Below are 27,009 nucleotides of genomic sequence, written 5' to 3' on the forward strand. Positions count from 1 at the left end.
TTCATGGAAGTGGTATTTCATCTTCCTCTGGATTTCTGTAGGATAATGGACTGGCTCAGCTGATAATACCTTCATTGGCAGCATGATGCTGTATCTAATTAGACAACTGTGAATTAATCCAGTGCTTTCTCAGCGAAGAGCTGAAAATGCTTTTTAAATGTTTATTAAGCTAGTTTAATACCAGGGAAGAATTACCACTGTTTATTTCACAGGTGAGGAAGATGAGATGCAGAGCAGGATAGTTTTCTTGAAGTCACTGAGTGGCTCACTGGCTGGGCCAAGAAGAGAACATACCATTCCTGACACCTTGTTAGGTGATTTGATTCCCAGCGTGGAGAGTGTGGGATCCACTCCCAAGGCTCACACACACAGATAGTGTTGTTCCATAGTAGTATGCATTTATGACAGATGGTAATATGGCTACTCTTCTAATAAATATTCAGTTAACATAAAAATTATATCTACAAGCAGACACAGAGCTAAACTAGAACTTCGCTAAAATCCAGGTATTTGTACTTACTGGAAGCTGAAGTGTATAAGGTCTGTAAGCATTTTGATATTTTTCTCCAATAGAACTGAATGAGGATGGAAAACAGTAGGACTGCATTTAAATAAGCCTAATACAGCAGAAGCTGATAGAAAAGATCTTGCCTCTTGTTTTTTGGTGGTTTTTTTTTTATAAGCCCTGGGAATGTAACAAGGAGTTTAGTGCAGTATGGAATTGCACTGCTTAATGGTGTACCAAAGGGTACCCAAGATAATAAGGACAGAAAGAAAACCAGAGAAAAAACAGGAAGACTCTTTGTACATTTATGCCTTTTGACTCTTACTGTGGAGGCCTGGTGTTGGACATATATCTTAACATCATGCTGTATCCCAGATATTTCAGTGTGATTCTTTCACAGCAAGTATTGGCAGCTACATGCACAGCTGTGGAGACACCAATATTGCATGCTGAGGGAACTCGGTATCAGCAGAAGCACCAGTCCCTTTCACGGTCAAGCTAAAGGAGTTTGATGCAAAACCTACCAAAGTCACCAAGATGTTCCTTATCCATTTTAGTTGCTTTGGATGAATTCCTAATCTCCCTTCACCCCCCGCCGCCAAAAAACCTCTAAACTTTGAACATTTGGGTGCAAAAAGCCTCTGGGGCACTGTAGTTCACACTGGTACGTAAGTACTTACACAATGATGCTAAACCAAATTGTGCAGAGCCTGTAAGAGCAAGTGACTAGGTCTTGCTGAGGCTTAGCACGTAACAGCGGTAACAGAGATTTGCTGTACATTGCAAACATCCTTTCTGCCTTCTGAGGCGGCACTTCAGTTGCATTACCAAAGAGCAAAAAATACAAGTTTTCACAATAAATACACTTTTCCCTTCATCCTAGTCAGAATCATAGACAGATATCTGACTCCATCGAAACCCAAGTCTTTGCAACATCATTATTGTAGCAGGGAAGGCACCTTCAAAGGACTTCTATTGCAGAGGTGAACGAAATGAGTCATTCCATTATTTTATCTCCATGTGTATTTTAAAGAGAGATGCTGTCATATTATATATATATCTATCAGGACATCCTCTTCTTTTGTATTGGCAATTGTGCACCCAAAAAGGCCTCATCACTGCCTCTGGTTTTAGAGGCTGCGTGTCATACTGCTGAATTGTGGCTGCAGAGCAGGTAGCAGCATGTGTCAGGCTATTACTGGACCAGTGACTGTCTCTGGGAACAAGAGAGAAAATGGGTGGTACGACAGCAAATTTACACCCTGAACACAGAGCTCTAATCTGATGCCTCTAACACTCCCAACGAATCTAGCTGAAATAGTTTTCTAAAATCAGTGTAATTTTCCACCTTCATGGCTATCTGCCTGTTTGTTTGCACTCTCCTTAGCTAGGGCAGCAAGAGTTATTTTGTGAACTCTGCTATTGCTGTTAAGATTTACCTCTGACTTTTCAGGACCAACACAAAAACTACTTCATATGGATTTGAGCAGGTCTAAGAAACAAAAAGAAAGCAATCCAACAGACTGTCTGCCAGTCACCTAAAGAAAGGCCACTCTTATTCAGATGGAGAAGGGAAAGGGGGCCCTTTCCTCTCCCCTAATAGGATGAGCTAACTTTACCCCTTTATTAATGCCCACCTAACTTCAGTACCAGCATGTTTGTGTAAGGGACAGCCCATGTATGAAGTCCAAGAGGTGTGCATGACAAATATGTCTCAGCAGAAAGGCTGGACAGGTTATCAGGGGCTGTGGTCTAGCTAAACCAGTCTGTGCATCAGAAAATAGATGATGTTTGCTGCATCCACCTGCGCATAATTGAAGCCATCTTCCCCAGTTACAATGGAAGCCAGTTGACGTGCTGGATGATCCAGCAGTCTGCCCTCTGCACAAAACAAGCAACATATAAAACAGTAAAACCACTGGAATCAAGGAATGTGGGCTTCTATCCTGGGAAACAAACTCCACACAAAGCTGCTTGGTGCAGTTAAGCACACAAAATTGCACGAGGCGCACCTATCTTCTAGCACAGGTTAACACCCTTACACTTTTGCATGGAATAGTTTCAAACTAGGCAACTGCACAACCATATCTAGAAATCCCTCAATAGGGTTTCCTTACTCACTGGAAAAGTATACCTATCTATCTTATTTGTGAAAAAAGTTACGATACTCCTGGTAGCTAACCTGTAATATATTGTGCAAGTCACACAGTCTTAGACGTGACTATCAACAAAACTCACCCTGAACCAGCACAGAAGCCTGGGGAGCATGTATATGCACACATAAGGATGAGCACATCCCCCAGTCCAGACTGTGTTTTAATCACAGTTCAAACAAATTTGTTCTTTAAATTGTGACCCTTCTATTTCCTTATATGGGCATTAGATTTGAAGAATCTGGCTGCACTTGGCTCATACTGGCACTGCTTTTTTTAAAGTGCTGTCACCTGCCTATGTTATTCTGTAGGTCCCCAGTTCAGTAGGTTTCCTAAGTACAGCCTGAACTTTAAAGACCTGTTAAATCCAATGGAAGTCTGTGGACTTAATATGCTTATAGTTCAGTGTATTCCTGAGTGCCTGTCTGAACTGGGAGCTCTAAGTAGATTTAGTCATTCGAAGAAAACGTGGGGTGCTTAGTGCTAATAATTAGCTGCTGACTCCTGAATCTATATTTTGAGCAGGAATTCTGGTTATATTGTAAAGCTATGACCAGCTTTGCTACAGAAGGCTATTGGACTCCCAGATGACTAATGGCATTCACACTTAACTGCAACATTCATGTCACATCACCTCAAAGTTAAGCTCATAATTGTAAATAAACCCATTTCTGATTTTAGTCATTTGTCTTACATTCAAGCATACTAGGAAGTCCACTTCAGCTATACACTATCCTTAGAAAATTATAGTCCTTAGCCTGTGGTATTAATAACATCTAAGATCACCAAAATGCAGATTTACATTTCCATATTAGGGGGTTTTGTTTGTTTCTCTCTGGGCAGAGGAGGACAGAAACCCGCTGTTTCAAAGAAATGAAATAGACCACAACTAGCTCTGATTAGAGCTAAAGCTCTGAGTAAAGATGGCAAAAATCTAGCATTCTGTATTAGCAAGCTACTAGTCTACTCGTACAGTTTAACCATGGCAGTTAGGTACTAAGGGCCGCACCAAAATCACTGTCACTTCCTTCAAATGGCTCTAAATTTAAAATTTAATTTTAAATGTAGTCAGTGATCTCCAACCCAGTAACCTAAAGCTAAATTACACCTGAACGCAACAGCTTGCTTTGTATGAGGTGAATCAGAGTCTCCAGATATCTGATGGTATTTGCAGTGTACTTGAATCCTTACAGAATTTCAAGAGACTCAAAAAGTTTCTGTTGACCCAAAACACTAAACAGGCAAACTGGATCTGAAAAAAACCCTCCCATTTAAGAAGTGGTCCTTTCCAGCCTCCTCCACATCTAAAGAAACAAATCTGTAGAATCTCAGTAGATGTGACTGTAGCCACAGAAAAGGACAATTTGGATAATCATTTAGACCTTTGGAGAATAAAGTGACATCTCTGACAACTCATACAAAAATGTTTTGTTCTGGCTTTGACTCTGAGCTCAGAATCTCACAAAGAAGGAGACCTTGCATGACACAAACAAAACAAACTCTGCAGTCTTGCAAGATGCATGCTACTTGTGTTATTTAAGTATTAACATGCTTGTCCAATACATCAAAAAGGACTTCAGCTCTTCAAATGTCTAAGATGGAAGGGGAAGGATCAAGCTTAATATTTCAGACAGAACCAAGGCCTTCAGTAAAGTACATGTTCTGCATTTGAATTTCCAAATGCAAGCTCATACATTTTTTTTGGTGGAAGATTTTTCTAGAAGTTGCTGCATAATAGAAAGTCACAGAGTATTCAAGAAGAAACAACAGCAATGCAATGATCTTGTGATTAAAGTAATTCACTTGAAATGTGAAGATTTCAGTTGAATTCCTGTTATACTAATCTTGTGCAATTTGGGGGAAGTTATTAAAATCTCCATGTTATCTCACTTTCTGAGAGGAGAATTCAGCCAATTTTGGCTGTCTTTTAGTTAGATTGCATGCTCCTTCTTTCTTCTGTACATTTTCAGCTCCTAACATCACAAGCCCCATTCTTTTTCATTGTTTCCACATTGGCAATGAAGATTTCTGAACCACAGGGCTCTCAGATAGAAGGTAGAAGAGAAGAGAAGAGGGGTCAACTGTTACATTTCCAGCACAAGACAAAGGGATTATCGAATAAAACTACTACATATGAGTTTAAGACAAGCAAAATACAGTTTTCTACAGCAGAGTTGTAGTTCAGATGTGGAACTCTGCCACAGGATGGCACAAATGCTGAAGTTTACATGTGTTCAAAAAAGAAAAGCAAAACCCTACAACCTAAAGATACTGGAAGAAAAAGCCACATAGGGCAATTGTGGACAGAAGGACCACTTCTGGCTCCAAAAGTCTCCCAAGTTACAAGGCACAGTAAGTTGGAGGCTTGTGCTGGTTTTGGCTATCTACAAGATACTGTAATTGTTCATACTGTTGTATTCGATTGCCTTGTTCTTTTCTCTTTTCCTTACACTGATGCTACTGGCCACTCTCTCACATACAGATTGCACATCAGATCAAACAGACCTTTGACCCAATCCAGTTCTGCCATTTTTGAGGCTATGACATTCCCTTCTCAATTATGGAATTGAACCAACAAAGGTTATGCAAGCCTCATTTTTTTAATGTGGCTCTGCTAGCCATGCAAACTCCACAGTATGGAACAAACAAAAACATGCCACTTCTTGAATTATACTGTAATACAATTTGTGATAGCCTATAATAGTAATTTATAAGAGGATTTTTAAGAGGATGGTTTTATCCTCTTCCATTATGCCCATGTAGAGCCCACCAATGTTGCTGAGTATGTTTATCTACTGTCAGCAGTATGTTGAATCCTGAACAACAGCAAACAACCACTACACGCTGCGCTGAAATCATGCATCTTGCATGATTTGTCTCAGTTAAAAAAAAAAAAAGGCAACAGTAAGATGTATATGGCTCAGCTTAATACTCTTTTCTGAAGGACATTATGAGCCTTGGGGCCTCCCAACTCCAGCGACTGAAGCCTGTTCTCATGGAAATAACCTGTTTGCCAGCCAGGCCTTGCTCAGTGGCCCTGGGGATGGTGAAGATAACTCTGAACCCCAAGGGGTTTGTAGCAGCTTGTTTACAGGATAGCTTGAAGTTATACAAATACAAGGCAGGTGCTGTTCCCAGCAAACTTTCAATGGAGAGAACTTGGCCACTGAATGATCCCAAATCTCTGATTCTGCCACCATGGCAACCTTTGCAAGAGCCAAAGCCCTATGCCAGCTTGCTTCCAAGGTTCGGCCCCAGGGAAGATGAGGGCTAGAGAGGTCGCTTTGGCATCCTTTCCTGGCCACCCCCACTGTAAGACAGAGGACCAGCTATTCCAGCCCTCTTACAGTTGTAGTTCAGGAGCTGTAGATTCATTTATTCAAGGGAAAACAGGTGCCAGCATATGCAGTGAGGGACTACAGAGTGCTGAGAACTCCATTGCATATGGCCTACCAGCACTGTCTTTTTTCTGATCCCAAATGAACGACATGTTGCAACAGAGGAAATGGATTATAAAGGCCCATTTCTCAGCTTTGCTTTGGCTAAGGTGGACTTCAGAGTCACTACTCCTCACTTGCACTGTGCTAAGTGCAAGTAACTTAAAACGGCCCCCTCAAAAGGAAGAGTTGCCTCCCTCCCTTCCAGTCTGAATGCTACAAGCAGGCTTAGATCTATTTCTGAGGGCATTTTCACAGAAGGCTATTCAGCTGGCAAACAGCAATCCTATGTCTAGCACTTGAAAGGCTCAACAGCAAGTCCAAGAGGCTGTGTCTACATCTACACTGCAGAAGGCAGAAGCACCACCTAGCTATTCAAGCCAACTGCACGCCCCACCTGCATCCTACTCCATGTCAAGGGTGTGGAGGGAGGGCAAAGGAAGGAGAAGCAAGCAATCCTTCCTTTCTTTGGGAATGCCTGACTCACAGGCTGAAAAACACAGTAGCACCTTTTGGCTAGTCTGGACATTGGGGACAAGTGCCTCAATAGACCTGCTGGACAGCCTGAATCAAGGAAGGAAGGCTCCAATGGGAGTGAATAAACACCAAAGCAGGTTGTTCAGAGGCTGTGGCATCTCCTCCCTCAGAGATACTCAGCAATGGACAGGACAAGGCCCTGAGAAACCTGATCCAACATTGAAGTTGGCCCCACTCTGAGTAGGAGATTCAAGCACATACCTCCAGAGGTCCCTTTAAACCTCAATTATTCTAAGATTCTAAAGACTGAAGCAAAACCCATCACAATACTGAAATGATAACTGCTCATCAGGTAAGATAAAGCTTCTCTGGCTACTCAGCAGCATAAAGTACTCAAGCCAGTCTCAGAGGGAAATGGCATTTAGTAACTTTTTGCAGGAAGTGATACCATGTTAAACTGACTTAAAAACATTAGATTTCCCTTCTTCCACAAAGACACTGTCCCAGCACGACTTATGATAAAGGATGCCAAGTTTTGATTCTGTTGGTCTGAATAGCTCTCACTCGCTCCTCACATATCATAAAGAGGAGAGGGGGAAAGGAAAGTTCTGTATCATCACATCTTTTACTGTACCTGAGTATGACAGGCCCACAGTAGGAAGGATGTATTTTGGTACACATATCCTCCAGCTGCAGCCGTTCTCCTGGGCTGATATCATAGCTCTGCTTTGGATAGCTGACCAGCCAGCCGTAGTCCACCCCAGTCTTGATCTTGCGATACTCATTCTCCCGCTCTCGCTGCTGCTTCTCTGCCTGCTTGGTCTGCCAGTTCAGCTCCATCATTAGCGTCTCAACCACCATTTCTGTTGGGTTCCTCTGGGAAATGCGGTTTGGGGGCTCATTCCACCTGAACCAGGAAGCCAGTGACATAGTGCTCTGTGTGTCTTTACTGGGAGTGGGTTGAGGGTAGGGAGGGAGAGAAAAAGAACAGTGCCATCATCAACACACCTCAGCCGAGAACATTCTCCCCAGCACACCCCTCAAGTCTGTTGTTCACCTAAAAGTTTTACTGGATTATCCACTTAGAACTGATCAGTGCTGAGCAGCTTGAGAAATCTTACCCATAGCAGCCAACTTGGCCAGAGAGCGAGACAAAGGGTGAAGAGGCACACTTTCCCTTGAACTTCCAGTCACCACGTAATTAAAATGACAGTCACAGTTCTTATGTCTGAAGTCAAGTTATAAAGATATCTTGCTCCTCCAGGTTAGGCTGGGGAAGCATTCTGCCCACACAGAAGAACTGGAGCTAGGTCTTGCCTATCTGAACACTCATGGGAGGGCACAACCTTGCAGCAATCCTTCGTGCAGAAACTCAACACGAGTCAAACTATTGCTGGGAGCCACATTCTAGCTAGCAGGAGATCCTTAGGGATGAAGGCTGGATAGGTGACCTGCTGTGGTGGGTTGACCCTGGCTGGACCCCAGGTACCCACCAAAGCTGCTCTATCACTCCCCTCCTCAGTTGGACAGGGGAGAGAAAATATAACAAAAGGCTCATGGGTCAAGATAAGGACAGGGAGTGATCACTCACCAATTACCATCATGGGCAAAACAGACTTGACTTGGAAAAATTAGTTTATTACCAATCAAATCAGAATAGGAAAATGAGAAATAAAATCAAATCTTAAAACACCTTCTCCCCACCCCTCCCTTCTTCCTGGCTCAACTTCACTCCTGATTTTCCCTACCTCCTCCCCCAGAGCAGCACAGGGGGATGGTAAATGGGGGTTGGGGTCAGTTCATCCCACGTTGTCTCTGCCGCTCCTTCCTCTTCAGGGGAGGACTCCTCACATTCTTCCCCTGCTCCAACATGCAGTCCCTCCCACCAGAGACAGTCCTCCATGAACTTCTCCAATGTGAGTCCTTCCCACAGGCTGCAGTTCTTCACAAACTGCTCCAGCGTGGGTATCTTCCATGGGGTGCAGTCCTTCAGACACAGACTGCTCCAGCGTGGGTCCCCCATGGGGTCACAAGTCCTGCCAGAAAACCTGCTCCAGCATGGGCTCCTCTGTCCACAGGTCTGCAGGTCCTGCCAGGAGCCTGCTCCAGCGTGGGCTGCCTATAGGACAGCCTCCTTTGGGGGCACCCACCTGCTCCGGCATGGGGTTCTCCACGGGCTGCAGGTTGATATCTGCTCCACCATGGACCTCCCTGGGCTGCAGGGGGACAGCCTGCCTCACCATGGTCTTCACCATGGTCTGCAGGGAAATCTCTGCTCCAGCACCTAGAGCACTTCCTCCCCTCCTTCTTCACTGACCTTGGGGTCTGCGGAGTTCCTTCTCTCACATATTCCCAATCCTCTCTTCTGACTGCTTCTGGTGTTGCGCAGGTTGTTTCTCCCCTGCCCTTCTTAAATCCGTTATCCCAGAGGTGCTACCACCATTGCTGATGGGCTCAGCCTTGGCCAGCGGTGGTTCCAACTTGGAGCTGGCTGGCATTGGCTCTGTCGGACATAGGGGAAGCTTCTAGCAGCTTCTCACAGAAGCCACCCCTGTAGCCTCCTCACTACCAAAACCTTGCCACGCAAACCCACTGCACCTGGGTAGGTTTGCTGCTGCTGTAACGTAAGTGGTAGAGCTCACCCATACTTAGGTAGTACTGGCAGAAGCAATAGCTGCATTAGTTACAAGGTCAGGCAGAGCTTTAATTGCTATTTGGTAATTGTGCAGGGGAGGCTACACCATCTTGTACATCTGAAGTCCAACTATTAACTATGCTAGAAAAGCACACCTTAGGCGCTACCACCAGTGCCAAGGGAACTGAGGCTGGGTTGAGAGGCAACTAGCACCATACCAAGGTTTAAGCTGTTATTACTTCTAAGTGAGAGGTTTCTGCTGCTGGGAGTTACCCAGCACTTAGAAGGCAGAACAGACTGCACCAATCAACTCAGCAAAAGATGGAATTAACTCCTCACCCAGCCAATCCCTTCATGTAGTCACATCAAGAGAACAATGCATGGAACAAAGTTATTAACTATTGTATTTGTATTTAAACACAATGGAATCCAAAGCAGGCACTAGGGACCTGAACAGGAGCAAAACAGCATCTGTTTCTTCACACAGCGCACTTACGTGCCTTGTTGCTCCCTTCCATTAGCCCCCAGGGAGAAGAGGTGGCACAAATAATAGTTGCAGCTATGATTACCAAAAGGCTACTCTTGGCAGCAGCCCAATCAGGACATGGCGTCAAAAGTTAACATTAGGGCAATGAACTAAAGAGCCTGATTCTGCAGGGCCTGAGCAAATCCTCACTATTGAGACACAGACATGAAGAGAGACGTAAAAGGGAGAAAAATATGCTTTTGATTTAAGCTGTCATATTAGGGCCTAGAGCTTTTAGTGACAATGCAAATCACCAGAAGCTCATAACTACCCAGTACTCCCTCTAGAACTGAGAGCCACAAGCTCCCAGACTCCCTAGAAGAGGAATGGTCAATAGGATTCTGCCTTCAGTGCCTGGAAAACCATCACTGTTTGCACCAGGTGAGAAGGATGCTTCAGTTGCTTTCATGCCTTTATCACTTGCTGTAATGTAGCCTTGTTCTCTTTCAGAAATGTTCATATTATGTAAATATGTCACACCATTAAAGGAACATGCTCCAAAAACCTGGATAGTCTGTACAGTGTCCCAAGTTTGAAATGATTTCAGGGTCTAATGCTTAGGCTTTTCTAGAATCAGGAAGTTTGACAAGCTGCATCAAAGGACTAGTTTCTCTAGTCCTATACCCTACCTCTCCCAGCAATACCAGTTTCTTCAGAACAAAGACATAAAAGGGCTGAAAACTTCCACAGACCTAGCTACCTAGGTGTGTAAGGCCTCAGGTACTCTTCTGAGACCGTATAAACATTAACAACTTTGCTAGTTTACAGTGCTTATACATGAGAGAGCATTGTAGTGACCGTTTTTGCCCTGGAGTATCAGCTATGATTATCCTTATGATAGCAGCCATAGTCGGCAGCTGCTGGAAGTAATCCTGCTCCTACCTCATTTCTGTGCACTGTAAGAGGAGGAGCAGCAGGTCCTTTCATTTGCTTTCATCACTAGGGTGACTCCAGCTAACAGCTCTCAAATCACCACACAGCACTCTGGCAGCCTGCCGCTGACTTACTTGCCCAAGACACATGAATGAACTCACGCGCTGACAGCTTCAATGCCATAATCCCACCATCCTAACATGTACCTGGATCTTGCTACACGGTGGCCTCCACTCACCATTACACATTATTAAGGATGAAGATCCTTAAAACTGAAGACATTTTCTTTGGTCTCGTCACCCCTTATGTATTGCATAGGTGAGCCCTGCTAGCAAAAGTGAGCAGCATAACAGATCACAAGCTGTTGTAAATTATTTAAAAGTCTCCTGTTTCTTTTCAGCTTATGTGACAAGCAATTTTTCATAAGCTTTTACAGGTACCTGACCAATTAAAGTATCATTATTATTTCCATTTGCACCTTCATCTGATGAAGGTGAGCATGCCCTTCTGTATTTTACTAGCAAAGGGTTAGCTTATTTTGCACTTATTCTGGCTATGACCTGGTCTCATGTTGGTTTAACTCTGCTGACCTCAGTGGCATTAGGGGTAAATCAGTATAAAGCAGTGTAACTGTGAAGTTGAGGAATGTCCTTCCAGCTATTCCTAGCTCACCAGCTGTTTAATTAGAAGAGGAGCAAGAGGGGAATTTAGTGGTCAGAACTGGGAAAGAGAGCAAGGAGACCTGGGCTCTAATTTGACCTGCCCTGGCTTTCACATGGTCCTGGGCTGTTCTTACTGCCTATATGTTTTTCTCTCACAGGTCTCTCTCAAAGCAAGTAGCTCTGCATGAGGAGAACCGTTTTACCTGCTGCTAGTATTGTAGAGGACCATCAATTAGAAAAATATTTTGGATACCTTGTCTGAGCAAGGCCTGCTGAACCTGAACTTTGCCCTGTCCCAGAGCTTTCATAAAGCACTGGTAACAGGCAGATTTGCTTTTGATATGGGAACATGAATACCATTGACTCTGAATGGGGCTGCCACTTGTCTACCATACATTACTTGAAAAATTTGCTTCCACAAAAGAAGAGTATAAACTAAGAAAAGCACCTCACCTGCAGTTGAAATGGCCTGTTCTCAAATGAAGGAAAATCCCATGCAAGCATTTCATGCACACCAGCAGCTTGTGCTAGCTGTTCCTAAGGGAGTTTTGTTTGTATGAGATTGTTTCCTTCCCCATCTCTCATCCATCATCTCCTCCTTTTGAGAGCTGGAAACTGGCCATCTCTATTTAGCAGGCTTGACAAGCCACTACTCTTCCCACTACTGGTCTTTTCAGCCAGCAGAAGGTACTGTGGGCTCCATTAATTGTAGCTGCTGTTTTTAATTTAAAGTTCACATGCAGGCTAATCATTAAATGATTCAAAATGGCTTTCCTGTTAGGAAAGATTCAAAGGACTGTCACCAGGATGTGGGCAACTAAAGGAAGGCAAAAGTTTCAGCTGGACTTTCTTATTGGGAAAAAGGACAAAGTTACACTTTGCAAGCATTGACGTTAAAATTATTAAAAGAAAGAGATATTGCCCCATCTGAATACAGATCTTTATGTTGTACAATTAGTCTATTTTCTGATTCCTTGTAAGAGGCTATCCTGGGAGCTGACATAATCCAGTTAATGAACTACTCTGGTGTTATTCAAGCAAAATTTCAGAGTGGTTTATGTAAGTTCCACTCCAGAAGCAGATATGGGTTTCAAGACTTTTGCCTCATTGACCCTAGACCTTTGTCTAGAAGACAAACCTTCCCCTCACACCGTTGATTGCAAGTCTGACCAACCACTTCACAAAGTTTTAATCATACATTTACCTTATCTATGTGTGCTGGGTTTGGCTGGGATAGAGTTAATTTTCTTCATAGTAGCTAGTATGGGGATATATTTTTGATTTGTGCTGAAAACAGTGTTGATAATGCTGAGATGTTTTCATTATTGCTGAGCAGTACTTGCATAGAGCCAAGGCCTTTTCTGCTTCTCACCCCATCCTACCAGCGAGCAGGCTGGGGGTGCACAAGAGGTTGGGAGGAGACACAGCTGGGACAGCTGACCCCAACTGACCAAAGGGATATTCCATACCATATGATGTCATGATCAGTATATAAAGCTGGGGGAAGAAGGAAGGGGGGAATGTTTGGAGTGACGGTGTTTGTCTTACCAAGTAACCGCTACACATGATGGAGCCCTGCTTTCCTGGAGATGGCTGAACACCTGCCGGCCGATGGGAAGCGGTAAATGAATTCCTTGTTTTGCTTTGCTTATGCACACAGCTTTTGCTTTACCTATTAAACTGTCTTTATCTCAGCCAATGAGTTTTCTCACTTTAACCCTTCCAATTCTCTCCCCAATCCCGCTGTGAGGGAAGTGAGTGAGCAGCTGCCTGGTGCTTAGTTGCCAGCTGGGTTTAAACCACAACACTATATTAAGGTCTGGAATACTTTGCTTTCTCTCTCTCTCTCACAGAGCCTCTGAGAGGTTTCTTCAATTTTTAGTGATTGCTAGTTAAGTCCCTCTGAGACTTTTTCATATGAAAGTTTCCTGTTAGCTTTAGTTCTAAAGAAGCTTTTTGTCTCTCTCCAGATCTCATTTTTGTTCTCCACATTGTCAGCAATTCCTGCATTTTTCTCCTCATGTACTTTATAGCTTTCTCCATTCTCTTCTCATGGCTTGTTCTGTACAATTTCACCTCATCTTTTGCTTTTTTACATTCGCCCATATTTCCCCATGTGATTTCCTCTTCTTGCTCCAATGAATGCACCAAAGAATCATCAGAAATATCAAACTTCATATGCCTTATTTGTTTTTTTCACCTTCCTAAAACAGGATTTCAGCCTTTCCCAGCTCTTTTACTAACAAAGGGAATATATTTCCACAGCTTGCTCTCTGGCTGTTCTTTGGCCAGGTGGAGTGGAGGCTGTTCATATAACCCAACAGATACCAGTCTCCTTCAGGCTCTTGCAGGCTAGATCACCACTTGCTAAGACTTGTTACAGCAGGGCTGGTTTCTAGTAAACCATGAGTCAATCAGCAGGACTTGTTTGTCTTGTAGAAGATGAACTTCTGAGAATAGAAAAATCCCCTTTCCATTGATCCTTTTCCTGGTTCCCAGCTTCCAACACCCTCCAGGACAGGAAAGGAGTAGGCAGAATGTGGGAAATGTGCATTTGGGGGGTGGGGGGGTGGGTGGGGGTGGACAACTGATAGAATACAGTTGGACCCTTTGTAAAGGTACATCCTCAGTTGGGTAAGTCTCCTGTGGCTTGCCTTTGCCTTCACAGTCTGTCAGTCCAGGAGTACTACTGACAATCCTTAGTGACTCTCAGTAGTCCTAGAGGTATGGCAGCTGTGTCAGAGCAGAAGGAGAAAAATCTTAAGGGGTTGGACAAGTAGGAGCCTAATCCAAAGTCCAGTGACGTCAATGGAAATGTTGTCACTCAGCTGGCTATAGATAGAGTCCCAAGAAATCCACTGTTATCCAGGCAAGGCATATCAACAAACTGGGCTAAGGACCTGGGAAATGCCTTCCCTCCCTTCTTGTGGGTGGTAGTTCCTTACTACTATGGTCAGAGAGCACAGAGACAGAATTTGTTCATGCAAGATACCCACTCAACCTTTTTCCACCCATGCCAGATCAGAGGGGAACAAACAAGGAGAATTATTTCTAAAAGAAGTGGGACAAGCTCCATTCCCAAATTGTGCTTATAATTGTACTTTTTAAAAGACATGCAGTCGCAGGGAAAACAGATGATGTGAAACTGCGGAGCATATTAAACTTTTTTTACTTTTTTTTTTTTTTTTTAGTTTGCTTCTTTAGTAAAGTTTGGCTTACATTATCCAGAAAAGTCCAGTGTCCTGATAGCAAAGGGTATCTAATATCTCCCTGGACTGCAACTCAGGTAAATTAAAGCTGGTTTGGCTACACCAATCTCTGAAGTCTGTACATGCTAACTGATACAACATTTAACCAGCTTCTTAGGCAGAATTTGTAGTCATGGCTATGCTGCTAGCTATACCTGCATGAAGTAGCATTAAGTAGCAACGGCATCATAAATGAACGCCAAATTCTATTTCTCCTGTGATAAAGATATCTTAATTTTGTTCCAAACAAAGAATCTTAACAAGTTCTAATTAAGAAACTGCTGCCAACACCTTCTCAATTTTATTTATATAGTCCATCATAGCTTTGTAAAAGAATCCCTGTTCTCTGTTCTACACTGCTTTTCTGCAGTTACTTACCATTATCCTCTCCATACAGAGACTTTTACCTTACCAGGGCCCAAAGAACCCTGGTATCTGTCTGGAATCTCCCTTCTTGTTTAGTGACTGGAAGTCTAGGGTGTTTACAGCTACTTGCCATGTGATTGTAATCTCAGTGGAAATCATCATAACCTCAGACATCTATCTCCCAAAGCTGCTATGAGGCAATTAATGCTGAAAAAGCAGTAGATAGAGCTTTTCAATCAAGAAACTTAAAAGCAATGCAAATATCATGATATTAATACAGCAGCATTCCTCATTCTGACCTGCACAATAAAGAGAAAGAACTCTTGGGGACACTCAGGGGTCTGCTTATAGACCACAGCAGAGAACTTGTGTTTCGCTTTATGAGCCTACAGATTTTCTTGTTGTGATGGACACATGCTATTTCTGGACAAAAAAAAAATAATTAAAAGTGGTTAAAATATATCCAGGGACATGACCCTGTTAGAAGTAGCAAGGAGTTTTGAGGAACAGAAATGTAGGGGATCAGGCCAACACTTTAAATGAAACATTATTTATTGTTAAGTCTTCATGGCTGCAGGTGTTTCAGGGCAGCAAAAAGGGCCTCACAGTGGTGTCTAAGAGCGAGCTAACCACGACAGGGCACTGTGGCACCGAGCAGGTCCTTGCGTGCCAGGTAATGCCTGCCTGCCTCTAGCAGGGCTGTGCTCACGGTGCAACCAGCCTGCTGCGGGCTGACAGCTCCTGCTGCTGCCCAGGTCTGCTTCTCAATGACAAGCACTCTCAAATACGTCTGAGAAGCATAATGCCATTTGGCATACAGTCTAATTTCTGTATCAGTTTTTCTCCAGCAGATCTTGCATTCTCAGCATTATAGAAATGGGCTGGCTCTTTGTCTGGTGTAATTGCCACAGAGAGTTACAAGTCACTTAAGCTATTTGTGAATGTGCATGACTGTAAAAATCACCGCTAGGTAGCATAACAGAAGGACAGTCAGAGCATATCACAAGGTGCTGCAAGACAAAAGAGATACAAAAGTGGTACCACTTCTACCAAAGGAAAGCTTGAGTGGCCTTCTGAAAATACCACAACAGTTATGGTATACAGGGGTATGTCACATTTTCTACAGCTAGTAGCCCTCCAAAGATTTTTTGTTAAGAAACTCTTTAAAATTGAGAACACGTGAAAAATGCTGCTCTTGGCTCCCCAGCATTTGTGCAGTTTGTAATACATTCTTAGAGCTTCAATCTTTTAGAAAATATGTCTATCTGAAGCATTTTACATCTGCACTTTGATTGCAAGAGAGGTAAACCAGCATGAACTGGGCTCTAAGCTCAGGTATGAATGAGAAAGACCAGCTACCTTTTCTCGTCATGTTTTGGCTAGTGATTGAAAAATACCTAACTGGTACAGCTTCACGATCTACAGTAGAGCTGCACTAATATAAAACAGATTTGCCTTGCTGAAATAAATAAAAGAGCTGTGTTGATTAACTCCAGATGAAAATCCAGTCTACAGATCTTAAAGAAAAAGTGAAGGAAGGGCCCAATAGCCTAGAGCTCTACTAATGGCTGGGACTCTCTACAGAAGATAATCTTTGTGTTATCTGCAGAAGCAAAAGGGTGGGTGTTACTCAAATCTGCTTATGAAGCAGAGTAGCATTTTACAGTTTGTCTACTTATGAGAGCAAATGAGTTCCATCTGCTGAGAAACAGGACTATTTTCATGCCAAATTCCCAGTCATGCTTTAAACAATTTTTTCTAATAGCAACTATAAAAATACTCTATCATACACAACTTATACTGGACTGTTACCTAAACCTACTGAAGCCAGGAAGTTAAAACAGACTGATTTTCTCTGTTTGCCTAACTTGTTATTAAAACTCCTATATTTTGCTCAGATCTTGCTGTGGAGGAACAAATACACCTTCAATTCTGTATCTTACTTTGATCTCTGCAGACTACAAAGCCAGGTTTCCAGTCAGGACAGAGGGACCTAAATTATTCCTCACCATTCATTCAGCCATGTAAATGAGACTTCAGAAGGTAACACAGACACATAGCTTTCCTGTTATTAAAAACTACTCAAACCACAAAAAAAAACCATTGCTGGAATAAAGCAGCAATAGCATCTGATGGAAGGCTCCAACACAAAAGGTTTTCAAAATTAAAACTCAGAGAGATCCCCAGCTCATCTTTCTCTCTTCTACTGTCATTGTAACTACACAACATTATTAAAGGGGCAGTAATGTCACAAACTGGAGTTTCTAATATTGTAGTTCACTGCAGATACTTATATCTATAGAATTATATAAAGTAAGAGCTTGAAACTCTGACCCAAAAGCATATTTCACCTGTTGTCAGGTCCACTGAAGTTTGGGGGTTTTATTCATATATTGTGGCGTAGACCAGGCTTAAGTGCTGTAAAAATGGGTGGGTGAGATGTGCATTCTTCATCCAGATTGAGGACTGATTCTTCTGTGAAAGCTGGAGTAACTCATTGCATCACAAGGTGAGAATGCATTTTAACGGATGCCTGTACATTTCTATTCAGTACTGAACCCTGGTTACAGTATCTATTGGAAAGTATATTTACTGGAGATCCCCAAAGTCTCACTCTGTTCTGCAGAACTATTAGCCTATGTGGGAGTTTTCCCTGTTCTGGAGAATAGTAGGACCACTGTTAAAGTTTGGTCCTTGTGACAGGACTTACTTAAAAATACACATTGTTTTAAAATAAGCACCCAAAAGAAGAATGCTAAGTTTACAGTTAGAAAACTTAAGCCTCTCTTTATAGAGATTAGATACAGCCTAGGGAGCAACCTGCACAGCTCTGGGAAAGCTCATGTTTTTCTTCCTGCAATTGCTGTATGACCCACGTACGGCCCATCCACAGAGAGCAGCCGTACAAGCAGTGAGGAGTGCTGTCTTGAGACAGATTTTAACTAATGTGTTAGCATTAAGAGGTGTACAGTGTAGTCTGTTCTCAGTTACACTGCCATAACTCCAAAGCTATCTGACTGACCTTAGCGGTACCACGCTGGGGTTACTACACGTTGGGACTTCCACACTGAAGTCACTTAGTAGGGCAAGAGTCTCACCTGAGAGATCTTAAACAAGAGTGGCATAAGCACGAGGCAGCATAAACCATGCTCTCCTCCTTGGCTGCCTGTTCTTTACATAACCAGTTACCGAGTGTTTATCCACGCAGGCAGCCCCGCAGTGCCGTGTCCGAGCCCAGCCTGGGAGAGCTGTCGGAGCACCCCGTCCCCCTTCCCTGCCCACCCATCCCGCCTCACCTTTGGCGGCGGCGCTCCCGCTGCTTGCACGGACAGACGGACCCAGAGTGAGCGGAGAGGGTACCAGAAAGAGGACGTGGCTTGGAGTCAAGCCCTCTAAACTCGCATAGCAAGCTTAAACCCACACTGGGGTATGGATTAGCCCTGGTGACGAGGGATAACAGCTGGGCTTACAGCAGTGCTTTTGAGCTGTCAGGGCTTGGTCCAGTACCTCTACAAGATACCCGTCAAAAGGTGACACCTCTCGACTTGGGCAGGCTTCGGTACCTGTTTAAAAATCCCTCCAAAACTTGACAGCTTTGTGGGGTTTCCTAATCTGCAGCTGAGCCGATACGTGGAAGAAATAAGCGTAATTCACGGAACTCGGACTTTCTGAAGTCGTTAAAGCAGGGTCGCTGCTTCACTGCCTTCGCCCTGCGCCTCCACCTCCCAGCGTCGCCCACCCCAGCTCCGCGCCTCACGGCCCGGGGCCCCGGGCGGCCGTCGGCTCTAACGGCGCTGCCCCGGCGGAGGGCGGGCCGCACGCGGCCGCCGCTCCCTCACGGCACCACACCGGCGGCAAACGCCGAAACCGCCCGGAGGGCCGCCCTCCGGGGAAGCCCCGACCCCGCGCTCCTGGCGGCAAGGGCCGGCAAACGCAGCGGCCCCCTCCGCTTGGCACCACCTCCGTCCCGCCGGGCGCCCCACGGCCACAACACCCCGCCCGCCGCCGGCAGCGCCGTCCCCTCCTCCTTACCGCCGCCACCCGCTCCCGTCCCGCCGACGACGCTGAGGCGAGCGAGCGGCCGCGCCGGGGCAACGCCGCCTCAACACCGCCCCTTCGCCGAAGTTGAGCGGAGCCGCCGCCGGCCGCCCGCCCGCTCCGCCGCCGGCTTCTGGCGGGCGGAGGCGCGCCCGCCGCTCCGCCGCCGGCAGCCGCTGTTGCCATAGCGACTACGCTAAAGCCACTTGGCCCAGGGACGGCGCGCTCCGCCGGGGCGTCCGCCCGGCCCCGGCCCCGGCCCCGGCCCCGGCCCCGGGGCGCCGTCGACACACCCCCCACACACACCCCCCCCCCGCAGGGACTTACCTCTATAGATCAAATCTGCACTGATAAATAACGGCACAGTAAACGGAGCTGTTTGATTTATTTATCGCCGGGGCCTTCAGTAATAGCTTCGGCCGTCCAAGGGGCTTCAGTCACGGAAGTCACACAGGTTTCACTGGGTTTGGAAGGACGAAGAAGGAGAAGGGGAGCTGGAAGGCGCGGGAGCTGGAAGGGCATGGGGGAGGCGAAGAGGACGAGGAGGAGGGAGAGCTGTGCTGTTGGGAAGGTGAAAGACAGGCAGTGTCAGAGGGTAGCGCTTCATCTAGGAAATAAGCACGTTGCAAGAAGGGGTTCCGGGCACTGGGAGCTGCGAGGGACGCCTGTGGGGTTTGGAAATCCTGAGAAGTGATTCCATTTGGTAAGACGTCAGTGAAGAGAGCTGTGTTTAGTAAGGGGTCGGTGAGATGAAAAGGAGTGAAAACTGGCGTGGAGACCGCCTGAGAGACTGGCGGTTACATGGGGCCGTGGGCAGCGAGGGAGCAGGCCCCTGCACCTCACGGAGCATCTCGTGTCAGGGGACGGGGCCGCGCTCGTGGTCCCAGCCACAGGCAGCGGGAGCGACCTCTGCGAGCCCACGGCTCCTCACCCTGCCTCTTCCCGCGCTGCAAAAATGCACAGAAACATCCCGGTGTCCTTGGCCAAGCCCCCACCAAATTGAAGGGGAGTCGAGCTGCGCCAGAGGGTCGCAGAGCTGCGGCCTTGGTTAAGGAAAGCACACAGACTGGTGACACCGCTCAAGGACGTGTGAAACCTAAGCATGTGTGTAAAGTCAATAAAGTCCCGCCTGAAAAGCTTTTATAAGTTAGGGCCAAAATTCTGACACCTTGGTATTTATGCTGTACTTACACAGCCAGAGGACAGTGGTTTTCCAGACCATGTATGTCTGTACAGTACATGCATAAATCAAAACAGACCAGCTAAAAAATTACAGGTTAAAAGATGTCCAGTGCAGCCTAAATTAAAATGTATGAGGAGGGGTTTTTTTAATGTCTAGTTTATTATTAGATCAAATAACACAACCAGACTAACAAAGAGATTAGAAGCATTTTCTGCTCTAATTATTTGTGGAGGATTATGTGTCTGTCCTGAACTTCAACTCCAGCCCAGCATACTACCCAGTTTGCAGAGGTTTATAACATTCTGGGTATGCTCTGCTCAACATGGGATCATTGAGTTTTAATTAAAAGACATCTTACATGGCTAAAGACCTTTATATTTTCATCCATTAAAACTTATTTCAAAAGTCATCAATCTGACTGATGCAGAATGCCCATCTTGAAAATACTTAGGTACCAAGTAAATGCGTTGTTATCTTTTCAATGCAGTGAATTCCTGGGAAATTCCTGCCATGAATCAGAGACACTGATGACTGGGGAATATTTCAGGAGCATTTCTTTGCAGATATATAAGCCTCACAATAGAAAAATCATTCATCTCTCCTATACCTTATTTAGCAGTTGTAACCAAGGATTCCTACATTGTTGTACTGATATGACTTACCTGATCAGTCAGCACTCAAATCATCAGTTGCTTGGTAGCAGCACTCTGGTAACGTAGATGGAGTAAAGGTTTATTCAGTGGTACATTTTCCAGGACACACCATGACAATCAAGTTTCACCGTATTGTAATTTGTAGGGCTGTCCATTTGGGACTGCCATTTTTCATGGTTTATCAGATGCTGCCCTGACTCACCTGAGCACATTACTAACACCGCAGCTGCAGCGCCTGTGATGTTAGCTGCAGAGCCTTCATATTTCAGTGTCAAAGTCATAGACCTCTGACACTAGCACCAAAGATGGACTTCTTCAATCAGTAGCAATCATGCTGCCGCTATCTTCTGCATGGGTCCAACCACAAGCAAATAATCTCACTTCATCACTGACAAAAATCAAATATAATGCAGTAGGGTTATATTGGGCCTGCTGGTTTTTGGCTAAGTTGGTGAAGTGTGTCAATGAATATAATGATGCTCACAGAGGGAATATTGCCTTTTTCATAGGCTTAAAACCTTGCTTAGAAAAGTGCCACTTTCAGAGCTATTTGTCATATTTTTGTAGTGCTTGTTTTCCCTCAGCAAAGCAGTTTTTCATTCACTGGGAGGATCTTCTTCCTGCTGTTTACTTCAAATCCAGTCAGCCCGCCCACACAGAAGTGCACTATGAGCAAAAAAGAGAAAGTTCATTCAGTCTTTAGCAGCAGTCCCCAGCCTTTTCGTAGCTGAGGCTCATTTGAGAAAATCTGGCAGTGTTACCATGTCTTTTCTAGACAATATCTCTTTCTCTCCCCTCTCACTATGGGGCTGCCCCTTTCTCCCTCCACATGCTATTGCTGAGTTGCGGGCATAGGGCTGTGCCTAGCAAGGCTTAAATGCTTGCATTTTGATACCTCAGCTGCTGCTGGGTGTGACCTCACCCAAGAGGTATGCCATTAGGGACCACCAATCCAGAAGGTTAAAAAAAATCAACTCAGCAAATAGTCCTGGGTCAATAAAAGAGGTAGATATTTCCATGTTGTCTTCCAGGGCACAGCTGGATGAAGAGCAAGGTATACAGGTCTTTCTCAGGAAAACCTGTTAGATAAGTCTATTACAGAGAGGATTCTACTTCATCAAGGACTTTTGTCTTAGGTAAATATACCATAATGTTCTTGGAAGGGTAGCTCTTGATAAAGTGAACAGCCTTTCTCCTGTCACCTTACACAAACTCCTGAGTGACAGGCCTGTTACTGTATCTGAGTAAGCTCTGATGGTGGTTTTTTTCTCTCCTTCCTCCTTTTAGAAGATGACAGTTGCTATGGTTTACCAAAACCTGGAGGTCCTGAAGCCATAGAAAACAGAATCATGGAGTGCTACAATGCCAGGAGTAGAAAAAGATTGTTTAAATGAGTATTAACTAGAATAAAGGAAGAAATTTAAGGAAGGAAAATTAGCAGGAGCAATGACTTCAGATAAAAGATTTGTATCATGGCCAAATATTTATTGTGGGTGAGCCCCCAAGCTAAACATTTCAAAGGACTCTAGGAAAACAACAGAAAATATTTGCTTCATTGTAGGGAGGTAGAATAAGTTACCTACTGGGAGCACTATACAGCTAACCTCAATGACACTAGGAAGTAAAAACCCACAAATGTTTCTTCTTTGCTGCATGCATTGCCCACTCAGTGCAGTCAGCTTTAACTAGTTATTCCTTCTGATATACTGTAATCAGTGAAGAGAGGCTGGATGTACACTGATCCTTGTGTACTTCAGAGCATCCTTAACCCTGATGCAGTGACTGTGGTTAGCTACAGCCCTCAAAAACACTTATACCCATGGAGACTGTCCAGAGCACAATAACCAAATAAACTTCCAGCCATGACATGCCCCTTTCTTTCTGAAACATCCTGTAAGCTGGGGATTCAGGCCATGCACTGTAGTAGCTGGCAGAACTGCTGATGGTTTTACCTCTGTGCATCAGAGGTAAGCAACACCAGGAAACCTGATACACAGTTTTTAAAATGTTGTTGCTTCCTTCTTGCCTTTCTGTTCACCATTATAAAGAGTCATTTAACAGAAGTGTAATTGCTGATTATCTTAACCAAGCAACTTAACTGAGCAAATATTAGTTCCGTATTTTTAGCGCTATAAGTGAAAATGATGAAGTGTCATGAAATATTCAGCCAAAAAACTGATGTAGAAAGGCAAGCTGAGCAGCAAAAATTACAACACAGATGGTCATGATAAATTAATTGAAGACACTAGGCTGCAGGGGGGGAGATGCAAAAAAAATGCCATGGAGCCTATAAGTAGACAGATGTCAAAAATATCTGTGATTATGTGCTTAATTGCACTCTCTATGATTGCTCGATTCCTAACGTGCACTATTAACAAACAATAATCTCCAAAGGACATTATCAAGGTGGTTTGCTTTTAAAATGACCACGTCAAAAGTTGACGCAGTCCATAATATCACCTTTACAGGGCTAATAATTTTTTAATTTTTTAATTTTTAATTTTCATTATGTGATGAAAATTGCTCTAGTACTAGAGACATAACTGTTTTCACACCATATTTGAAGGGGGGTTGCCTCTGTCTTACTCAAATATGTCTTATTTTATCTTACACTGATGCAAATCTAACTGACAGCAATTGACAGATTTTCATTGTTTGTTCTCTTTCATCCAAAAGCGAATTTTCTACTGTGCAAAATTCAGTACAACAGGAATTTTGCCATTAAATTCAACAGGACCAAGACTTTGTCCATACTCTGTCTGAGTTTGTTCCAGAGTCTACTGAAGTCAGTGGAGGGATTTGAGCTGATTTGGAATGGAATTTAAAAAAAAAAAAGGGGGCGGGGGAGAGTTGCAGGAGGGAGGAAGATGATAATGCTGTAGTTTCTTTTAATACAAATACAGAACATATGGGGAATCTAACTGTTGCCCATACAGTGTATAGCCTAATTACATCACTGAAACTTTATGGTATGTATTGTGCAAGAAATACTAACTGTATCAGATACCTCCCCTTCAGGAGAGATCAGTAGGAAGAAAGAAGACAAGGATACCTATGAAACTGCTTTGGGGATTTGAGACTGGAGGACACAACAGTGGGAAGATCCTCTGGAGGCAAGAACTGAAAACTCAAACAAGTCCTGGTGGGATCACACTGTTTGTGTAGTGCCTCCCACAGAACGTTGTGCCATCTCTTCCCACTCTGAGGCAGACAGAGCTCTGGAGCGTGCCTGTATCCTCAATACAGATCCTTCGTTTAAACACTTAAGAAAAGATGCAGGGTACAAAATCTCCTTGTCACTATATCCTAAGACCTTAAAGCCTACATCCCACAGTTAGGGAAGTAGGATCGTCCCTTTCCCATTGCTAACAACTGCTTAAGAATAAAGGTTTCTGAAATGGTGGTGTTTCAGAGGGGGGCACCCTGTGGGCATTTGAATTAAGCCTACATTCCCTGGGATATCACTTATATCCACGGATTCTTTCCCAGGTCACCCACACAGCATGTGGAAAGCACTGGTAACTAAGTAGGTTTCAACCCAGCGTTTGGGGTGTCCTTTGCACTGCTCCACCAACCAGCCAAGCACTCAAGCACTGGCCATAAGCATCAAATGCCTTTTGGCACAGCTGGAAACAAAAGTTGGCATACTGCAACCCTCACATCGGCTCGGTGCTGGGGAGGTCTTTCACTTCAGCTGATCCCAGCTTTCCCCATAGTTTCTCCACTTGAGCCTGCAGACAGAGGGGTCGGCTGCTGGAGAAGCTGCAAGAGCCGCCCCAGCTCAGCTGGACTGGGAAAAGTGGAGGGCAGTCACAACAATTTACCCATTCCTGCACTGCAGTTTTTTGGACAGGCTAAGTGAGTGTGTTGCCTCTGCTGCCTCCTGACTTCATCTTTAAAGCCTGGAGAGCCCAAGTGTTGCAGGGGTGAGGGGAGATTTTAGTCACTGCTTGTGGGTCACACACAAGCCATTAAAGTAGGATCACAAGGGGAGGGTGGGGAACTGGGGTACCCCAGCATGAGTTTGTTTTTTCAGATCTTATCAAAATTGTTCTCTTTAAAATGTGAATTCTTAAGGTAAATCTTAAGATAAATGTCTTGATCACAATCCCTTCAGTTAAACACCCATTTTCCAAAAGATCTGTAGCATTACCCACCCACAGACCTGTATTTCTTTCAGCGTGGGAGGTCAACATTCGAAACGCTAATCCCACAAATGCTGAGATTTATTCTAAATCTAGAGCCTGTGATTATTTTATTTTTTTTTTAATTTCATTTAAATTCAACCAAACAATTGCTCTTTCCTTATGGCCAGCCCCAGGCCACCCCATTCATCCATTACCCAGCATTATGCTGAGACTATCAGCAATCAAAGACAGTATATGCTGCAGGGGAGCTTCACTGGGGAAGGTGTTAAATGCAGTGATTTAGCAATAGCACATGTTTTCAGTCTCTTAAGCAGACAGTGATCTATGGAAGCAGATGCATCTAGTAAATTGTATTCACAACATGCAGAGAGTCAGTTCAATCAGTCCCGAGACTCTGTGCCCAGGGGTGAGTTGTAGTATCTCACTGAAGCATGGTTCTGCATGCCACTGGAAGGTAAAACTCCATATCTGCAGCATGAGGCAGCAAATGCAAGAGAACATGCAGAGGCTGTTGGGCAGCAGCTATCACAATATATTTTAAATAACTCAGGCTTAGCCTAGATGAGATCTTCTAATTTGATGCTTATCAGCCACCCCACCCTTCTTTATGACAGAAATCCTTTTGAGCCTGCCAGTAAAATGTTCTACATCGTAACTCAAAATATTAATTATTTGACAAGCTAGTGCTCATTTTCTTATCATTGCAGCTGTTGGTTTTCTGTTGTGATTCTAAATGGTTAAGCAAGCTGTATACTAGGAGGCATAATCTGCTGTAATACGCTGTGGTCTGATGCACGCACCTAGATTGGAGTGTTACTTAAGCTTTAATCCCCGAGAAATCAGTGATTACCCACAGGAGACAAATGGAGGGCTGTTTATAGCATAGTTGCTAGACAACAATGCACCATTTGAAGTCTATTTGTCCAAAGATTAACTGCATTTCAGAGGCTAACAACTTTTCCAACAACCTGTTTATGAAAAACAAAGTTTAAAACATCTAGATTTTCAAAAAAGAAGAGAGTAACCCAATTATTACTTGGCATTTGCAGTGACACAGGGAAACAGTGAGTGTGGTGCAGAATGTAGAGGAAGGGGCTCCTAGGACTTAGTTTGCAGAGAAGAAATGAAGGAGCAGCATGGTGGGGCCTATGCACAGTCCCTGCCATCCCTCTGCACACACAAGGTATACATTTCCCCAGTATTTGTATAGTAGTGCCAGGCAGCCTCTTTAAAGCCATTTGTTCACTGGCTCCCTCAGAGAGTAGGACCAAAAATAGTAAAAAATGCCAAAGTGCACCATTAAATCCATCCCTTTTCCCCTCTTTTCGTCTCCTGTGAGTGTTACAGCAACTGCCTTTGTTCCTTTCGGCAAAGAGGCATATGTAAATGGTGCAGAGCTGAGCTGCATTTATCAAGATCTATTTGGAAATGCTCAAATACAAACTGCATTGCTAATGTCTAACTTAACTGGTGTTTCCTTATGTACTGCAAAGCTGTCACACTTAGTTTTGCCTCTTCTTATAGTTTTCTGTTGTCTCTTTGATCACATTGTTTTTCCTTCTTCCCAATACAGAAAAAGAAGCAAGGAAGGAATATGGGGGCAGGGGAGGGTGTGTGGAAGAAGCAGAGGGACAAGAAACCAAAAGAGGCTCAGAAAAGCAAGATTTTCCTGATCTGTCCTTCAGATCATGTTTTCATTTTTTAAGAAGCAAGTATCTGGATTATATAGTCTTTACAATGTATGGCCTCTGTGTTGCTTGGCAACTTTCTGAAATAATCTTGCAATTTTGCAGAGGGAGCTGTTCAAAGTGTACATGAGTGCTTCAAAATCCAATCCTCTTAAATTATTTTCTCAAAGTCTGGTCAGCGCTCTCTTGTCTCTTCTTAACATATGGCAACAAGACTGTTACTTTCCCTTTTCTTTTTGTAAAGTGCATGTAGGATCTTACAGGCACATGGTGGCTGAAATGCCCTCTTAGGACCTCTTCTTCCACATGGAGAAATTCAGCAAGTTTGCGCAACTGTCCCACAATTTGTGCAGAATAAAAACCCTATCCCTCCAGCCCTTACTCTTGCTGCCCACTGACATTCGGGGACTATTTGTG

At 44.2% G+C, this 27,009-nt stretch overlaps 2 protein-coding genes across 3 annotated transcripts in view; one reads left to right on the forward strand and one right to left on the reverse strand.

Annotated features, from left to right (window-relative positions):
* LOC126052605 (protein FAM133-like) overlaps positions 1–7,200 on the forward strand; it is a 27,168-nt gene extending 19,968 nt beyond the window's left edge. The window contains exon 8 of the transcript XR_007510098.1: positions 213–7,200. The gene's annotated coding sequence lies outside the window, so the exon portion shown is untranslated. The remainder of the gene's footprint in view (positions 1–212) is intronic.
* The window catches only part of RD3 (RD3 regulator of GUCY2D), a 23,005-nt gene extending 3,956 nt beyond the window's left edge, over positions 1–19,049 (reverse strand). Inside the window, exons 1-3 of one of the 2 annotated variants that reach the window (XM_049833507.1) lie at positions 18,915–19,049; positions 18,179–18,500; positions 7,207–7,521 (exon numbers count right to left, since the gene is read on the reverse strand). In XM_049833507.1, the coding sequence (XP_049689464.1) occupies positions 7,207–7,502 (296 nt within the window). In that variant the 5' untranslated portion in view covers positions 7,503–7,521; positions 18,179–18,500; positions 18,915–19,049. The remainder of the gene's footprint in view (positions 1–7,206; positions 7,522–18,178; positions 18,501–18,914) is intronic. The other variant, XM_049833508.1, reaches the window with a different exon arrangement.
* Positions 19,050–27,009: the final 7,960 nt, after the last annotated feature.

This window comes from Accipiter gentilis, chromosome 30 (assembly GCF_929443795.1).
Source record: "Accipiter gentilis chromosome 30, bAccGen1.1, whole genome shotgun sequence".
NCBI classification, from domain to species: Eukaryota; Metazoa; Chordata; class Aves; order Accipitriformes; family Accipitridae; genus Astur; species Astur gentilis.